Source organism: Gopherus flavomarginatus, chromosome 18 (genome assembly GCF_025201925.1).
Source record: "Gopherus flavomarginatus isolate rGopFla2 chromosome 18, rGopFla2.mat.asm, whole genome shotgun sequence".
In the NCBI taxonomy this organism is placed as follows: domain Eukaryota; kingdom Metazoa; phylum Chordata; order Testudines; family Testudinidae; genus Gopherus; species Gopherus flavomarginatus.
Genome location: NC_066634.1, coordinates 3,239,384 through 3,256,448, shown reverse-complemented (window position 1 = coordinate 3,256,448; position 17,065 = coordinate 3,239,384). Strand labels below are relative to the sequence as shown.

At 64.6% G+C, this 17,065-nt stretch overlaps 1 protein-coding gene across 4 annotated transcripts; it reads left to right on the top strand.

Moving 5' to 3' along the window:
• Positions 1–2,597: 2,597 nt before the first annotated feature.
• SYT3 (synaptotagmin 3) lies at positions 2,598–15,382 on the top strand. 4 transcript variants are annotated; one of them, XM_050928182.1, is made up of 10 exons: positions 2,598–2,624; positions 3,924–4,085; positions 6,424–6,850; positions 7,632–7,798; positions 10,097–10,478; positions 10,742–11,294; positions 14,044–14,164; positions 14,361–14,532; positions 14,880–15,009; positions 15,289–15,382. In XM_050928182.1, exons 4-10 carry the CDS (start codon positions 7,645–7,647, stop codon positions 15,370–15,372), a joined length of 1,596 nt encoding a protein of 531 aa, XP_050784139.1. In that variant the 5' UTR covers positions 2,598–2,624; positions 3,924–4,085; positions 6,424–6,850; positions 7,632–7,644; the 3' UTR covers positions 15,373–15,382. The 4 variants fall into 4 exon arrangements, with proteins under 4 accessions (XP_050784139.1, XP_050784138.1, XP_050784141.1 ...); XM_050928181.1 differs by having other exon boundaries at positions 3,924–4,103; XM_050928184.1 differs by lacking the exon at positions 3,924–4,085.
• Positions 15,383–17,065: the final 1,683 nt, after the last annotated feature.

Genomic DNA, 17,065 nt, shown 5'->3' with positions numbered 1-17,065 from the left:
GTTAGAGTGGGGTTAGAGCCAGGACACCTGGGTCCTCTGTCCGATTGGGGGTGGGGTGGTTTGATCTGTCTGGTCCTGGCTCTTGGGTTGGATCTGAGCTTGTGCCCTGCCAGCCCCTACCCCCCGATATTCCCCCCCCAGAGCCCCAGGTCTGGGTAATTGCTGGGTAATTGCTCTTTCTCATCCAGGCTGCCCCCTCAGGCCATGCTGTCGCTTGGCATCAGCGTCTGGTACCGAGACGGAGATAGGCCGTGATCTGCCGGGCCGGCGGCTCCCCACTCTGCCGGAGCGACACGGCTGCCTCGCACACGTGTGTGTTGTTCACCATCACTCGCACACTCACCTGGTTCCTCTGGCCAAGTCCCCACCTATGGGGGTCCCTCCTCTCAGTTTATTCCATTAGCACCTCCCCCTTGCCTGTCTTTAAAGCCCCCATCCTGTGCCCCTGCCAAGGTCAGATCCCCCCCTCCCCTGCCAGTCTGGGTCCCCCCCCATCCAGATTCCTGGGCTGCCCCAGATCCTGCTCTGGCTTGGAGGGTGCCCCCCTTCCCCCTGCCTTTGGAAGCCACACCCAGGGGTGTGTAGCAGTGCGGGCGTGGGTGCCCGCGCTCCATGCACGCCGTTCTGAATCCTCAGCCGTGCGACACACGAGTGTGTGAGGGTGGGTGTGATTGTGTGCGCACGAGGTCGCCTTTAGTCCGATACCCCCCCGTCAGATGTGGCCCCCACAGCCCCTTAGTCACACGAGCAAGGCCTGCAGCCTCACCCCATGGTTCACTCACCACCCCCCAGCTGCCATCCTGCTGTGGTGAACCCCCATGTCTGGCACTGCCCAGGCCCCGTGGGGATCGTAGGGCAGAGAGACTCCCCCTGCCCCAGGGATTTTGCACTGTGGTCCCATGACCCCCGGTGGCTCAGAGATAGCGATGGATGGGTCCCCCACGGGGTGTGTGTGCCAGAGGCAGGGACACACATGCCTGGCACATGCGTGTGCATGTAACAGACCAGGGGCCTCCCCCCAACTCTTGCCAGGATCTCCTCCCCCCCGCCCCAACTGTGGAACCTCAGACAGATCCCATGACCAGCATGCAGCCACCTCTGGGGTGGGGCGCAGGGGGCTGGATATACGGGGATCCCTCGCCTGGCTGTGGGGTGGGTGCAGGGGGCTGGGTATCCAGGGACCCCTTGCCTGGCTCTGGGGTGGGTGCAGGGGGCTGGGTATCCAGGGACCCCTCACCTGGCTCTGGGGTGGGGTGCAGGGGGCTGGGTATCCAGGGACCCCTCGCCTGGCTCTGGGGTGGGTGCAGGGGGTTGAGTATCCAGGGACCTCTCGCCTGGCTCTGGGGTGGGTGCAGGGGTCTGGGTATCCAGGGACCCCTCGCCTGGCTCTGGGGTGGGGTGCAGGGGGCTGGGTATGCAGGGACCCCTTGCCTGGCTCTGGGGTGGGTGCAGGGGGCTGGGTATATGGGGACCCCTCGCCTGCCTCTGGGGTGGGGTGCAGGGGGCTAGGTATATGGGGACCCCTCGCCTGGCTCTGGGGTGGGGTGCAGGGGGCTGGGTATCGAGGGACCCCTCGACTGGCTCTGAGGTGGGTGCAGGGGGCTGGGTATATGGGGACCCCTCGCCTGGCTCTGGGGTGGGTGCAGGGGTCTGGGTATCCAGGGACCCCTCGCCTGGCTCTGGGGTGGGTGCAGGGGGCTGGGTATATGGGGACCCCTCGCCCGGCTCTGGAGTGGAGTGCAGGGGGCTGGGTATCCAGGGACTCCTACGCTGGCTCTGGGGTGCAGGGGGTTGGGTATCTAGGGACCCCTCACCTGGCTCTGGGGTGGGTTGCAGGGGGCTGGGTATCAGGGGACCCCTCACCTGGCTCTGGGGTGGGGTGCAGGGGGCTGGGTATCCAGGGACCCCTCGCCTGGCTCTGGGGTGGGTGCAGGGGGCTGGGTATATGGGGACCCCTCGCCTGGCTCTGGGGTGGGTGCAGGAGGCTGGGTATATGGGGACCCCTCGCCTGGCTCTGGGCTGGGGTGCAGGGGGCTGGGTATCAGGGGACCCCTCGCCTGGCTCTGGGGTGGGTGCAGGGGGCTGGGTATCTAGGGACCCCTCACCTGGCTCTGGGCTGGGGTGCAGGGGGCTGGGTATATGGGGACCCCTCGCCTGGCTCTGGGGTGGGGTGCAGGGGGCTGGGTATCAGGGGACCCCTCGCCTGGCTCTGGGGTGGGTGCAGGGGGCTGGGTATCAGGGGACCCCTCGCCTGGCTCTGGGGTGGGTGCAGGGGGCTGGGTATATGGGGACCCCTATCCCAGTGCTAGGACACGGCCCCTCTGGGGTGGGATGTGGGGGGGCCGGGCATACGGGAACCCCCCCACTCCGTGTCATTCCCCTGTCTCCTCCCCCCCCCCCCCCCCGGCTGGAGCGTTCGGGTTCCGCAGCTCCCGCCCCCCCGTCCCTTCTCTCGGCGGCTCCGGCCGGGCGCGGGCGCCCCCTGGCGGCCGGCGCGGGCCTTGCGGGGGGACCCGGCACCTGCTCGGCTCTGCTGCGCTCCCAGGCGCGGGGGAGGCGGGCGGAGGCGCATCGTCCCCGCGCAGCCGGCTCGGGTCGGTCGGCGGGGCGGGCGGCCCCGGCAGGTAGGGACCGGAGCGGACCGGAGGGGAATCCAGCCCGGGGACTGGGGGTGCGCTGAAGGGGCAGCGTGGGGCGCAGGGATGGGGGCTCAGGGGGGAGCTGGATTTTCAGAGAGAGATGGGGTGCAGGGGGGGAGTTGGGGGTGCATTGCGGGAGTAGCTGGGGGTGCAGGAGGGGAAGATTTCAGGGGTGCAGGGAGAGGGGAACTGGGGTGCATTGAGGGGGAAGATGGGGGTGCAGGAGGGGGTTGAGGGGGGAGCTGGGCTGGCAGAGAGAGAGGATGCAGGGAGGGGAGGATTTGGGGGCACATTGAGGGGCGCTGGGGGTGCAGGGAGGGAAGGATTTGGGGTACTGTGAGGGGAGTTGGGGGTGTAGGAGGGAGAGGATTTGGGGGTGCATTGAAGGGGCTGGGGGTATAGGAGGGGGATTATTCAGGGGGTGAATTGAGGTGAGGGCTGGGGGGTGCAGGAAGGGGAGCATTTGGGGGGTGCATTGAGGGGGGCTGGTATACAGAAGGGGGAGGATTATGGGGTGCATTGAGAGGGCTGGGCTGCAGGAGGGGGAGTATTTGGGGGCACATTGAGGGGGCCTGGGAGTGCAGAGAGGGGAGGATTTGGGGATACTGTGAGGGGGAGATGGGGTGTAGGAGGGGGAGGATTTTGGGGTGCATTGAGGGAGGCTGGTATACAGAAGGGGGAGGATTTTGGGGTGCATTGAGGGGGCTGGGCTGCAGGAGGGGGGTGCTGGAGGGGGAGGATTCAGGGGTGCATTGAGGGGCTGGGGGTGCAGGAGGGGGAGGATTTGGGGATGCATTGAGGGGGGATGGGGGTGCAGGGTCTCTAGCGGATAGGAGTGAGAAGCAGTGTGATGGGGTGGCTGGAGGTTCTCTAGACATGGGGCAGTGGGTGCTGGGGTCTGGTGGGTCTGCAGGTTTGGGTGGGGGTTCGGGCAAGACCTGGGAAATGTGTGGGAGGGGGACACAGAGTCTCCTAGTACCCCGTGTGCTCCCGCTTGTCTCCAGGAACAGGGGGAGGGAGCTGTGGGAGGGGGAGAGGAATGCTGAGGGGGGCTGGAGAGGGGCTCAGGTCTCCTGGCCCCTGGGGGGGGTCAGATGTACAGGAATGGGGGCTGCGGGAGATGCTCCTGGCGTAGCTGCGTGCAGGGGGCTTCCCCTTCCCTCCCCCCCAGCGCAGGATGTAATTAGGAGGCAGTCTCCTGTCGAGGGGAAGGGGGGGCGGTTCTCAGACAAGGGAGCAGCCTCCCCGGCGGCTGTTGTGCCAACAACACACTAATGTGATTAGGAGCAGAACTGGAGCCAGCCCCGGACGTGAGTGTGCGAGCGCCCCGGCAAGTGTGTGACACCAGCACCGCTCTGGCTGGCTGCACGCGAGACAAAGACTCTGTGTGCGTGTGTGACACCAGCACTGCTCACACTGGGTGTGTGAGAGAGCGAGGGCGTGCCGGTGTGCGAGAGGGAGGGGGTGAGTGTGCGACACCCCGGCTGCTCACGCTCTGGGGTTCCCCGGTTGGGTCCCTGCAAGAGAAACCCCCCTTGGGGCTGGCGTGTGGCAGGATAGTGGGTGACATGCCCTGGGGGGGTGCACTCACCTGCCCCTCTTGGCTCATGGCGGGAGGGTGCTGGGCCCCACAGCCGCATCCTAGGTCTCTGCTGTGAGGGGTTGAGGCCTGTTCATGGAGCTGGGGCTGGGGACTCGCCAGGCCAGGGGAACTGTTCAGTACTGGGGGTGGGGAAGGCATAGAGCACCCCCTCCCCCCCGTTTTAACCCCCTAGCCCCCACTCCCCTCCCAGAGCTGGGGAGAGAACCCAGGAGTCCTGCCACTCTGTCCACGGCCAGGCCTGGCTGCCTTTCACCAGCCCCCCGACCTTCCTTATCTACGAACCTCTCAGGCCTGAACGCTGGGGATCGGTTCTGGCCCCGCTGCTGGAGGGGTTGGCCCTTACCCTGCCCCCCCCAACTGCTGGGCCACTGGAGGATGTGTGTGTGTGTGTGTGTGTGTGTGTGTGTGTGTGTGTGTGTGTGTGAGATCACGGCTCCTGGCGGCGCCAGGCGACGTATTGACCGGGCATGGCTGGGTGTGCCCCACAGCAGCTCTGGTTACTGGAGTCGGGGCTGGCTGGGAGCTGGGACTCCTGGGTTCTCGCAGAGCTGCGTCCATGCCCCACTCCACACATGCCCCTGTCCGTTTGCGTCCCCCCTGCACTCCCCACCCCCGGCCAGCCTCTGAGCCGCTGGGGGCTCAGGCGAATCCGCAGCAGCGTTAAATCTCTGACCCCTGGGGGCGAGGCCGGGGGGGGGGTGTCTGTGCTTTGCTCTGACTGCCCACGTCTGTCTACAGGGGTTTCCCTGGCCAAGCCCCCCCCGTGCGGCGCTGGTGACTCACCGTGCAGGGGGAGCGATGGCAGAAGCCGTGGGACTGACAAGGGGAGCCGGAGCGGAGAAATCCCAGCCCGGGGCCTGGGGTGGGGCCGGGGCGTTCGCGAGCTTCACACGCGGGTGCCCCCCGGCTCCTGGCCCATGTCACACAAGCACGTGCCCCGGAGGGATGTGTAGGTGTGTGTGCATTGCACCTTTCCCGGCCCGTCTCAGCACACGCGTGTGGGAGTGTGGCCAAGCCGTGTGCGCTGGCGGGCGGAAGCGGCTCCGGCCAGGCGCCCCGACGCGATGTGACAAGGAGCAGCTGCCTGGCCTGGCCTTGGGGCAGGGGCGGGGAAAAGATGGCGACACGGGCGGGCCTGGTGCTTCTGTGCCAGCCAGGCTCCCCCCCCCATTGATCCCAACACCCCCCATATGGTCCTTAACCCAAGCCCCACTGCCCCCTCAGGGCCCCCCCAGCTCTGCCTTACCCCCATCTTCTGAGCCAGGGAGGGCTCAGGCTGGCTGGGGGGACCAGGGAGCGCTGGGGGGGGGGGGAAGGGGCTGGCTGGAGCGGGCGATGACGGGGAGGAATCTGGCCTGGTACTTGGTATTCAGGGCAGGCGAGAACCTGAGCGGAGCCCAGTGTGGCTGCTGCAGTGACACCTACGCTGGCACCGCGCTGGTTGGTGGCCAGGCTGCTGCGGGGGTGGGGGGCAGCGGGAGTGACCCTGTAGGGGGGGCGTCTCTCTCTGGAGACACAGCCAGTGCTCGTCCCCCTGACAGCAGGAGTCAGGAGAGAACCCAGGAGTCCTGGCTCCCAGCATCCCTGCTCTAACCACCAGCCCCCACTCCCCTCCCAGAGCCGGGGAGAGAACCCAGGAGTCCTGGCTCCCAGTCCCCCCCGCTCTAACCACCAGCCCCCACTCCCCTCCCAGAGCCGAGGGGAGAACCCAGGAGTCCTGGCTCCCAGCTCCCCTGCTCTAACCACCAGCCCCCACTCCCCTCCCAGAGCCGAGGGGAGAACCCAGGAGTCCTGGCTCCCAGCTCCCCTGCTCTAACCCACCAGCCCCCACTCCCCTCCCAGAGCCGGGGGGAGAACCCAGGAGTCCTGGCTCCCAGCCCCCCTGCTCTAACCACTAGACCCCACTCCTCTCCCAGAGCCAGGGAGAGAACCCAGGAGTCCTGGCTCCCAGCTCCTGTCTCTCCAACCCTGCGTGACTTTGGGCTCTGGGGAGGGGAGGGTCTCCAGGGCCGGGCAGAGAAGAAAGGGGTGGGATGGGCCAGAGGGGATATGGGTAGAGAGAAGAGGTCAGGCTGGAGGATGGAGTCATGGGGCTAGAAGAGGGGGTGGGAAGGTTGGGGTCTGGAGAGGGGGGTGGGGTGCAGATGCTTCCATCTAATGATCTCCCCCCATCCCCAACAGGTGCCTGTGAATCTGGGGCAATCCACCCCCATACCAAGGCTCCAACCAACACCCCCTGCCCCCAGGAGAAGAATCTCTCAGCCACCCCCCACCCCCATGGAAACACCTGGCCCCTGATTTCCCAGCTGGGTGCCTGCACCCCAGGCCCTGTGAGCCCCCCCCCGTGGAGCATGGTGGTGGCTGGTCTCTACCACTGATCCTGGAGCCGCCTGGAGGGGGCACCCTCGAGGGCCTGTCCCCCACCCCACATGGCTTTGGCAGCGTCCAGCATGGGAGACCTGGGCGCCTGCCCCCGTCTAGCGCAGACTCCCCGGAACTGGTACTGACCCCCAGCCCCTCACCGGGCCTGCGCCCTGCATCTGGTTCTGCCAGGACCAGCCACCCCACTTGCACCCCGAGCCAGCAGGAGACGGAGGCTGCTGAGCAGGTGAGGGGGGAGGGGACCCGGCCTGCGGGGGGGGGGTTGGGGAGGATGGGCGGGAGGGGGCACGTGCTGGTCTGCGGGCGAGGGGGGGTGTGCCCATGTGTCTCTGCGTGAATGCGTGTCCAGTCAGCTGGTGTGTGGCAGTGAGCGGCTGAGCCCAAGCCGTGTGTAAGTGCACAAGGCTTCGCACGTGGGCGTAGCTGCTTCAGACCGTAGGAGGGCGACCAAGTGCCAGTGCACGTGAGACTGGATGGTCCTGTGGGTGGAAACTTATGGGCAGGTGTTTGTGTGTGGGGGGGGGGCAGGCGAGCGCGCGCAAATGCACACATGTTCACGGTGTGCAAACCCACATGGTGTGCTGGCATGGATGTGCAAATGCACTTGGATTTGTGTGGGTGAGGGCGTGCAAATACACATATTTAGGTGTGCAAATACCCACATGTTTGTGCGAGTATGCGTGTGCACATGTATTCATGGGCACACTTGTGCAAATACAGACATGATATGTGCATGGGTGTGCAAATGCATGTGTTTGCGAGGGTATGGGCATGTAGATACACGTTTGCATGGGTGTGCATGTGCACACATATGTGTTGGTGTGAGTGTGCAAATGCACATGTGTTTGTGTGGGCATGGGTGTGCAAAGGTGCCTGTGTTTGTGCCTGTGCGAGTGTGTGAGGCGGGGTGGGTGTGCGCCCCCCGGCTGTGCTGCCTGGGGCTCTCGGCTGGGCTGGTGGGGGCCGGCCCGGGGGCAGCTCACTGGCTCTCTCCCTGCGGTGGCCAGATGGTGTGGCACCATGTCAGGTGACTACGAGGAGGACGTGTGTCGCAGTGCACTCACCCTGCTCAAGGACCTCTGCTTCTCCCTGCGGGCGCTGGAGCAACACGAGAAATGCCTGGAGTTCACCGACCTGCTGCGGAACCGGGGGCATCCCCCGCCCACCGACTCGGGTAAGGGCACGGGGGCGCGGGCAGGCTGCAGGGGCCGGGGTTACGTCTGCATTCGGTGACGGCTGGGAAGGTGCCAGGGTCCTATTCGTGTCAACGTTCCAGGGGGTGTTGGGATATTACAGGGGGACGTGGTCGTGTCTACGTTCCAGGGGGTGATGAGATATTACAGGGGGACGTGGTCGTGTCTACGTTCCAGGGGGTGTTGGGATATTACAGGGGGACGTGGTCGTGTCTATGTTCCAGGGGGTGATGGGATATTACAGGGGGCGTGGTCGTGTCTACGTTCCAGGGGGTGATGAGATATTACAGGGGACGTGGTCGTGTCTACGTTCCAGGGGGTGTTGGGATATTACAGGGGGACGTGGTCGTGTCTACGTTCCAGGGGTTGATGGGATATTACAGGGGACGTGGTCGTGTCTACGTTCCAGGGGGTGATGGGATATTACAGGGGGCGTGGTCGTGTCTACGTTGCAGGGGGTGATGGGATATTACAGGGGACGTGGTCATGTCTACGTTCCAGGGGGTGATGGGATATTACAGGGGGACGTGGTCGTGTCTGTGTTCCAGGGGGTGACTGGATATTACAGGAGATGTGGTCGTGTCTACGTTCCAGGCCGTGATGGGATATTACAGGGGGACGTGGTTGTGTCTACGTTCCAGGGGGTGATTGGATATTACAGGGGGACGTGGTCGTGTCTATGTTCCAGGGGGTGATGAGATATTACAGGGGACGTGGTCGTGCCTATGTTCCACGCAGTGATTGGATATTACAGGGGGACGTGGTCGTGTCTACGTTCCAGGGGGTGATGGGATATTACAGGGGGCGTGGTCGTGTCTACGTTGCAGGGGGTGATGGGATATTACAGGGGACGTGGTCATGTCTACGTTCCAGGGGGTGATGGGATATTACAGGGGGCGTGGTCGTGTCTACGTTGCAGGGGGTGATGGGATATTACAGGGGACGTGGTCATGTCTACGTTCCAGGGGGTGATGGGATATTACAGGGGGACGTGGTCGTGTCTGTGTTCCAGGGGGTGACTGGATATTACAGGGGGACGTGGTCGTGTCTACGTTCCAGGCCATGATGGGATATTACAGGGGGACGTGATCGTGTCTACGTTCCAGGGGGTGATTGGATATTACAGGGGGACGTGGTTGTGTCTGTGTTCCAGGGGGTGATGAGATATTACAGGGGACGTGGTCGTGCCTATGTTCCACGCGGTGATGGGATATTACAGGGGGACATGGTCGTGTCTACGTTCCAGGCCGTGATGGGATATTACAGGGGGACGTGATCGTGTCTACGTTCCAGGGGGTGATTGGATATTACAGGGGGACGTGGTTGTGTCTATGTTCCAGGGGGTGATGAGATATTACAGGGGACGTGGTCGTGCCTATGTTCCACGCGGTGATGGGATATTACAGGGGGACATGGTCGTGTCTACCTTCCAGGGGGTGATGGTATATTGCAGGGGAACGTGGTCGTGTCTATGTTCCAGGCCGTGATTGGATATTACAGGGGGATGTGGTCGTGTCTACGTTCCAGGCGGTGATGGCATATTGCAGGGGGACGTGGTTGTGTCTACGTTCCTGGCGGTGATGGCATATAACAGGGTGACGTGATCGTGTCTATGTTCCAGGGGGTGATTGGATATTACAGGGTGACGTGGTGTGTCTACGTTCCTGGCGGTGATGGCATATTACAGGGGGACATGGTTGTGTCTACGTTCCAGGGGGTGATGGGATATTACAGGGGATGTGGTCGTGTTTATGTTCCAGGCAGTGATGGTATATTGCAGGGGGACAACGTGGTCATGTCTATGTTCCACATGGTGATGGGATATTATAGGGGGACGTGGTCATGTCTACGTTTCAGGGGGTGATGGGATATTACAGGGGGACGTGGTGGTGTCTATGTTCCAGGGCTGTGATGGGATATTACAGGGGGACATGGTTGTGTCTACGTTTCAGGGGTTGATGATATATTACAGGGGATGTGGTCGTGTCTACGTTTCAGGGGTTGATGATATATTACAGGGGATGTGGTCGTGTCTATGTTCCAGGGCTGTGATGGGATATTACAGGGGGACGTGGTTGTGTCTACGTTCCAGGCCGTGATGGGATATTACAGGGGGATGTAGTTGTGTTTATGTTCCAGGTGGTGGTGGTAGGATACTAGGGGTGGGGGCATGGCTCTGTGTTTGTGTCCAGGGGTCTGGGGTACCAGTGGGAGGACGGGGTCTCCAGCCTGCCTCTCCCATGTCCCCTCCCGCCGCTCACAGCTTCTGCCCCACACAGACATCTCCGTCAGCCTGCTCTCCGTCATCGTCACCTTCTGCGGCATTGTGCTGCTCGGCGTCTCGCTCTTTGTCTCTTGGAAGCTCTGCTGGATCCCCTGGCGGGACAAGGGGGCCTCGCCGGCGCCGCGCAAGGACCACGGCCTCCACGGCCACCTGCACCACTCACCCTACGGCGACCTGCTGGTGGAGCGGGTCGAGCTGGGCCCCGAGATGCCCGAACGCTCCTACCTCGACATGGACTCCTACCCCGAGGCCACCCTCAAGCTGAGCCAGACCTCGCCCGACCTGCCGGTGGAGGGGCAGGTCGGCCCCAAGGAGGGCGGCGGTATGCCCAATGCGCACTCCCACCAGCAGGTGGCCACCCTGGCGCCCGCCCCCAGGTGAGGCCCGGCGCCGCTCTCGTCTCCCACTAGGGGGCAGCAGGAGAGGGCCTGGCATGGGAGGGGGAACCGAAGGGGAGCTCTGTCTCGGGGGGCCAGTGGCGTAGCTGGGGTTTCACAAGGGGAGCCCTGGGGTGTGGGGGCTCCTGGGGGAGTGCATTCAGGGGAAATACCCGCTCTCCCAGCCCCATAGCTCCTGTTCCAGGTGGGTTGGGGGGTCCCCATGTCTCGGTACGCCCCTCCCAACTCCCGACCCCTCGCAGGTACAACACCCTGCCGCGCCCCTTGACCCAGCAGCTCTCCAGCCCGGAGGTGGTCGGCCACGGTGGGGAGGACAAGCCGGAGCAGGCCACCAGCATCGGTCAGATCAAGCCGGAGCTGTACAAGCAGCGGGCGGGCGAGGCGGAGCACCGTAAGGCGGAGGGTCCTCCCTGCGGGCGCATCTGCTTCGCCCTGCGCTACGCCTACGCCTCCGAGCAGCTGGTGGTGAAGATCCTGCGGGCGCTGGACCTGCCGGCCAAGGACGCCAACGGCTTCTCCGACCCCTACGTCAAGATGTACTTGCTGCCCGACCGCAAGAAGAAATTCCAGACCAAGGTGCACCGCAAGACGCTCAACCCCGTCTTCAACGAGACCTTCAACTTCAATGTCCCCTTCGCCGAGCTGCCGGGACGCAAGCTGCACTTCAGTGTCTACGACTTCGACCGCTTCTCCCGCCACGACCTCATCGGGCAGGTGGTGCTGGACAACTTGCTGGAGATGGCGGAGCGGGATGAGGAGGTGCCCATCTGGAGGGATATCCTGGAGGGCAGCTCGGTGAGTGAGATCACGGGGGGGTTGTGGGAAGGGCGAGCGGCGGGAGGCTGATCCAATCGTTATCTCAGCCCCTGTCCATCTCAATTCAGCTCAACTCTTCACCCCAACCCGAATTTAACCCAACGCAAACCCAACCCATCCCAGTTCAACTCAACCTTAAATCAGCCTAATCCAAATTCAGTCCCAACGGGACCTTATCCCAACCCAAACCCGACCCATCCCAGTTCAGCTCAACCTTAAATCAGCCCAATCCAAATTCAACCCCAACTCATCTCAATCCAGCCCAGACTCAACTCTCAATTCAACTCCAGTTCTCAACCCAAACCCAACCTTAACTCAGCCCAACCCAACTCAATTCAGTTGCACTCTAAGCTGCACTCAACTCTCAACTCAACCCCCAACCACAACCTGCTTCAGATGCGGCAGCAGAACCCATCTGGAGGGGCATCCTGCAGGCCACCTCGATGGGTGAGACCCCTTGGGGAAAGGGGGGCATAGAGGAGACTGACCCAACTCAACCTCAACCCCGTGTCAGCCCACTTCAACTCAAACCCAACATCCAACGCTCAAACCAACTCGATTTGATCCATCTCTCCAGTCCAGCCCCTCTACCCAAGCCCACACCCCTGTCCAGCCCAGCCCCCCGTCCGCACACCCAGCCATCCTGCTGGAGCTGCCGGAGTGGAAGCAGGTGGCTAGTCTGGAGGGACCCCCTGGAGGCCAGTGCGCCGAGACCCCAGGGAGATGGGATGGGGCCCAGGCCAGGGCGGGAGACATGCAATCTTGGGTAGGAGGCTCCTCGAGTTGGGGGTGGGGTCCCAGCTTGGCGAGGGCCGTGGTATCTAACAACCCTCCATCCAGCTTCCCCTTGGATCCTGCCCTTCCCCTACAGCACCCACCTCTGCCCCTCCACCAGCTCCTGGTGCCTTCAACCCAATTCTGCCTGGATTTCCGGCCTGGGTATGTTTGAATATTTCAGCTGAATTTGTTGTTCATGAAACTGTCGGGTAATTAGAGCAGCCAGGTATGTGCGTGCCCCTCCCCCACCCAGAGCGGCTGCTCGACACTCCCGACCCACAGCCCCCTCCTAGCCCAGCCCAGGGCTCCCCCCTGCTCTGCCGGTGTCCCTCACTCCTGACCCGCAGCCCCCTCTGACCCCAGCCCTGGGCTCCCCCTGGCTCTGCTGGTAACCCTCACTCCCGACCCGCTGCCCCCTCCTAGCCCAGCCCTGCCCCCCAAGCCCTGCCAGTGCCCCTCACTCCCTATCCGCAGCCCCTGCTAGCCCAGCCCTGCCCCCCCAGCTCTGCCGGTGCCCCTCACTCCTGACCCGCAGCCCCCTGCTAGCCCAGCCCTGCCCCCCAAGCCCTGCCAGTGCCCCTCACTCCCAATCCGCAGCCCCTGCTAGCCCAACCCTGCCCCCCCCCAGCTCTGCCAGTGCCCCTCACTCCCGACCCTCAGCCCCCTCCTAGCCCAGCCCTGACCCCCCAGCCCTGCTGGTGCCCCTCACTCCCAACCCGCAGCCCCCTGCCAGCCCAGGCCTGGACTCCCCCCTGCTCTGCCGGTGCCCCTGACTCCTGACCCGCAGCCCCCTCTGACCCCAGCCCTGCCGGTGCCCCTCACTCCTGACCTGCATAGCCCATCCCTGAGCTCCCCCCAGCCCTGCCTGTGCCCCTCACTCCTGACCCACAGCCCCCTCTTAGCCCAGCCCTGCCCCCACCCTGCCTTTATTATTGTCCCATAATGCGCTCGCTCTCCAGTATCAAATCCAATTGTCATCAATTGGAGGCTGTTTGGGGTTTGAGATGCTGGAAGTCAGCTGATTTTCAGGTGAGGGAAAGGGCCGGGGAGGGTAAGGAGCAGGTCGGGGTGTGTGTGTGCGCCCTGCCCCTCCCCCGTGGTGCTGTGTTGGTCCCTGGGGTGGTGGTGGTGAGGAGCTACGACTTCTACTGTCTCCCCCTCCCCCACGCCCTCCCCACCAGAAAATCCACTCACTGCTCTAGCTCCAGCCCCAGCATCCAAACAGGGTGAGCTGGGAACCAGCCCCAGACAGTCCCTGGTCCTGCTCCCTACAGCTCCGGCCCTACAACCCACCACGGAGGCCATGGGGCAGCATCCACCCCTGCAGCACAGCGCCTCCTAGCGCCGCTCTGGGGGGCAGAGCCAGTGCAGAAGCTGAGGGGAGACCACCCCCTGGGGAGCGAGGGGCACCTGCAGGGCTGGTGGAGGGGGCGGGCTGGCAGGGGGCTGCAGGTCAGGAGTGACGGGCATTGGCAGGGCCAGGCTGGCAGGGGGCTGCAGGTCGGGAGTGAGGGGCACCGGCAGGGCTGGTGTAGGGGCTGGGCTGGCAGGGGGCTGCAGGTCGGGAGTGAGGGGCACCGGCAGGGCTGGGGGAGCCTGGGGCCAGGCTGGCAGGGGGCTGCAGGTCGGGAGTGAGGGGCACCGGCAGGGCTGGGCTGCCAGGGGGCTACGGGTCGGGAGTGAGGGGCACCGCGTTGGGGTCAGCTCTGACTCAGGAAATCTGGCCAGTCATTTCTCTGCCTCTCGCTTCGTGGCCCGTTCCCGGGGGCCGGTGGTGGCCGGGTGCCAGGGGCTGTAACACGCGGGCTGGGCTGGTGCCCGAGGCCAGACGGGCATTAATATTCATGGGCAGGAAGTGGCTCCAGCCTGGTAAAAGGCCATGAAATATTCAGGCTGGGGAAAGCAGTGGCTGCCGGCGCCTGGGGTCACTCACCCACCCCCCTCCCAACAGGAGAAGGCCGACCTGGGGGAGGTGAATTTCTCCCTCTGTTACCTGCCCACCGCCGGCCGCCTGACCGTGACCATCATCCGGGCCTCCAACCTCAAAGCCATGGACCTGACCGGCTTCTCAGGTCAGGGGCCTGGGGTCTGCACTCGGGGGAGTGAGGGGGCTGGGGGAGGGCAGGGCTGTGCTGGGGCGGGGCTGTGGGTGCTACAGGAGGTGGGAGATGGGGCTGCTTTTGGGCTGGGGGAGGCACCGAAGGGGTGGCTGGGGAGGGGGGCTGCTGGCACTCCCCATCTGGGCCATATCTGATCCCCCCGCCCCAGACCCCTACGTCAAGGCCTCGCTCATGTGCGAGGGGCGGCGGCTGAAGAAACGCAAGACGTCCATCAAGAAGAACACCCTGAATCCCAGCTACAACGAGGCCCTCGTCTTCGACATCCCGCACGAGAGCGCCGAGCACGTCAGCCTCACCATCACCGTCATGGACTACGACTGGTGAGCCCGGAGCACGGCCACTCGCTGGGGGGCGGGAGCCAGGACTCCTGGGTTCCACCTCTGGCTCTGGGAGGGGAGTGGGGGCTGGTGGTTAGAGCAGGGGGGGCTCGGAACCAGGACTCCTGGGTTCCACCTCTGGCTCTGGGAGGGGAGTGGGGGCTAGTGGTTAGAGCAGGGGGGTCTCGGAACCAGGACTCCTGGGTTCCACCTCTGGCTCTGGGAGGGGAGTGGGGGCTAGTGGTTAGAGCAGGGGGGGCTCGGAACCAGGACTCCTGGGTTCTCTCTCCGGCTCCGGGTCCCCATGGCAGGGGAGGGGTCCAGCATTGACCAGTTGGTCTCTCTCCCAGCATCGGGCACAACGAGGTGATCGGGATGTGCCGGGTGGGGAGTGACGCCGAGGGTCCGGGCCGGGAGCACTGGGCCGAGATGTTGGCCAACCCCCGCAAACCCATCGAGCACTGGCACCAGTTGGTGGAGGTAATGGGGTTGGGGAGGGGGCAGGGGAGAGGTGGGTTGTGCTGTGGGGCATTGGGGGCACATGGGGTGGCCCTGGGGGTGCAGGGGAGATGGGCTGGGGGAGTGACGGGGGGCTTTGGGGTCGGGGAGGGGTCATCTATGGGGCAGAGGGGCGGTGGACGGGCAGGGCCATACCATGGGGAAAGGGTCAGGGAGGGATGCTAGGGGGATTGTGGAGCTCGGAGGGGGGCTTGGGAGAAAGGGGCTGGTGCCATCTCTGACCCCAATGCCCCCCCCCAGGAGAAAACCCTCAACAGCTACATCTCCAAAAGCACCCAGCGCGACAAGCCCAGCATTGTAGTGCAGAGTGTCCCATCGGACTAGCCACCCCCAAGACCCCCAAGGGCCGTGAGTATCCAGGCTAGTGGGGGCTGCGAGTCGGGAGTGAGGGGCACCGGCAGGGCTGGGGGGTCCCAGGGCTGGGCTAGCAGGGGCTGCGGGTCGGGGGTGAGGGGCACCGGCAGGGCTGGGGGGAACCCAGGGCTGGGCTAACAGGGGGCTGCAGGTCGGGAGTGAGGGGCACTGGCAGAGCTGGGGGGTCCCAGGGCTGGGCTAGCAGGGGCTGCGGGTCAGGGGTGAGGGGCACCGGCAGGGCTGGGGGTGGGGCCCAGGGCTGGGCTAACAGGGGGCTGCAGGTCAGGAGTGAAGGGCACCAGCAGACCTGGGGGGAGCCCAGGGCTAGGCTAGCAGGGGCTGCTGGTTGAGAGTGAGGGGCACCGGCAGGGCTGGGGCGGCTGCGGGTCAGGAGTGAGGGGCACCGGCAGGGCTGGGGGGCTACGGGTCGGGAGTGAGGGGCACTGGCAGAGCTGAGTGGATTCTCTCTCTCTCCCTCCCCAGGATCGTGGCTGGTCTCTCTGGCTCTGCTCTCTTCTCCGTGTCCAGGGGGAGGCGCTGTCAGGAGCTGCGTGTGTGTTTGAGGGGGAGACTGTGGCGGGGGGGGGGTCATCTTTTCTCTAAGCCATAGGAGAAGCCAGGACTGAGCTGTCTCCCAACGCCCCTCCCTCCCTGGAGCTGGTTTGCAGGGGAGGGCACAGGCTGGCCCCCCTCTACTCAGTGACCTGCATGTTGTGGGATGGGGGGGGGCCACACCCCCTGCCCCTCCTGGGGGGCCCGGTCGCCTGGCTTTAGCCGCACCCACGCACTGTGAACCCAGGTGTCCGGGGAGCTGCCTTTCATCCTGAAGAGGAAGGGCCTGTTGCCTCATTCCCCCCCCACCCCCCACACTCAACCGACCATCAGCTCCTGCTGCCTCCCCCAGTGCTGAGAGGAGACCCCTGCACTGTGTGGTGGCTGCGTCACCTCCCAAAGACTGACTCATCTGGGGGGGGCAGGGCTGTCTGCAGTGACCCCCAAAGCACCTGGCTTCCCGACTGAAACGGGGGTCAGCCCCCCCCCCCGGGGACTTCATGCTTGCTATGGACTTGAGGGGGCAGGAATGTGTCTCTCCTCCACAACTTGTTTCTCGGTGGTTTGCATGAACATGTCTGCCCTCCATTCCCCCCTGGCCGTGGTGGGTGGGTGTGGAGGGGGAGGAGAACCCAGGCATCTGGATGCCCCCCCCAAGAGAGTGTAGGGACGGTGGTGTGGGGGAGTCCGTCTCGGAGAACCCAGACACCCAGTCCAGGTCTGTCCCCCCCCCCCCCCCCCCCCGCATGTCTGTACCTTTGTCCGTCTGTGTTTCTCTGTCCATCCGTCCCCCGATGACCCGGCCTGTGTGTATGTGGGAAAACAAACAGAAAACCCAACCCAACCCCCCCGGCCCACCTGACCAAGTGGAAACCGCCCTGGAAAAGCCATAGACCCCCCCCCAGCTCTAGGCCAGGGCACCCAGCGTCCCAGGCGGGGGGCGGGCAGGGCTCTGTCCATAACATTCTGCAATAGCCTCCCTGGAACTCAGAGCTGCTGCTAATGTGACCTTAACAATAAACCTGGTGAGAGGTGACGGCTGGGCCTGGTGTGTCCCGGACCCCCCTCCCCTGCCCCCCCACAGCAAGACACTGCCCCCTGCTGCCCCACC

Coding starts and splice junctions, on each gene's coding strand:
- SYT3 (XM_050928184.1), top strand. CDS start 7,645: ATGTCAGGTGACTACGAGGAGGACGTGTGTCGCAGTGCACTCACCCTG. Junction 7,799..10,096: donor TCCCCCGCCCACCGACTCGG/GTAAGGGCACGG, acceptor TGCCCCACACAG/ACATCTCCGTCAGCCTGCTC. Junction 10,479..10,741: donor ACCCTGGCGCCCGCCCCCAG/GTGAGGCCCGGC, acceptor GACCCCTCGCAG/GTACAACACCCTGCCGCGCC.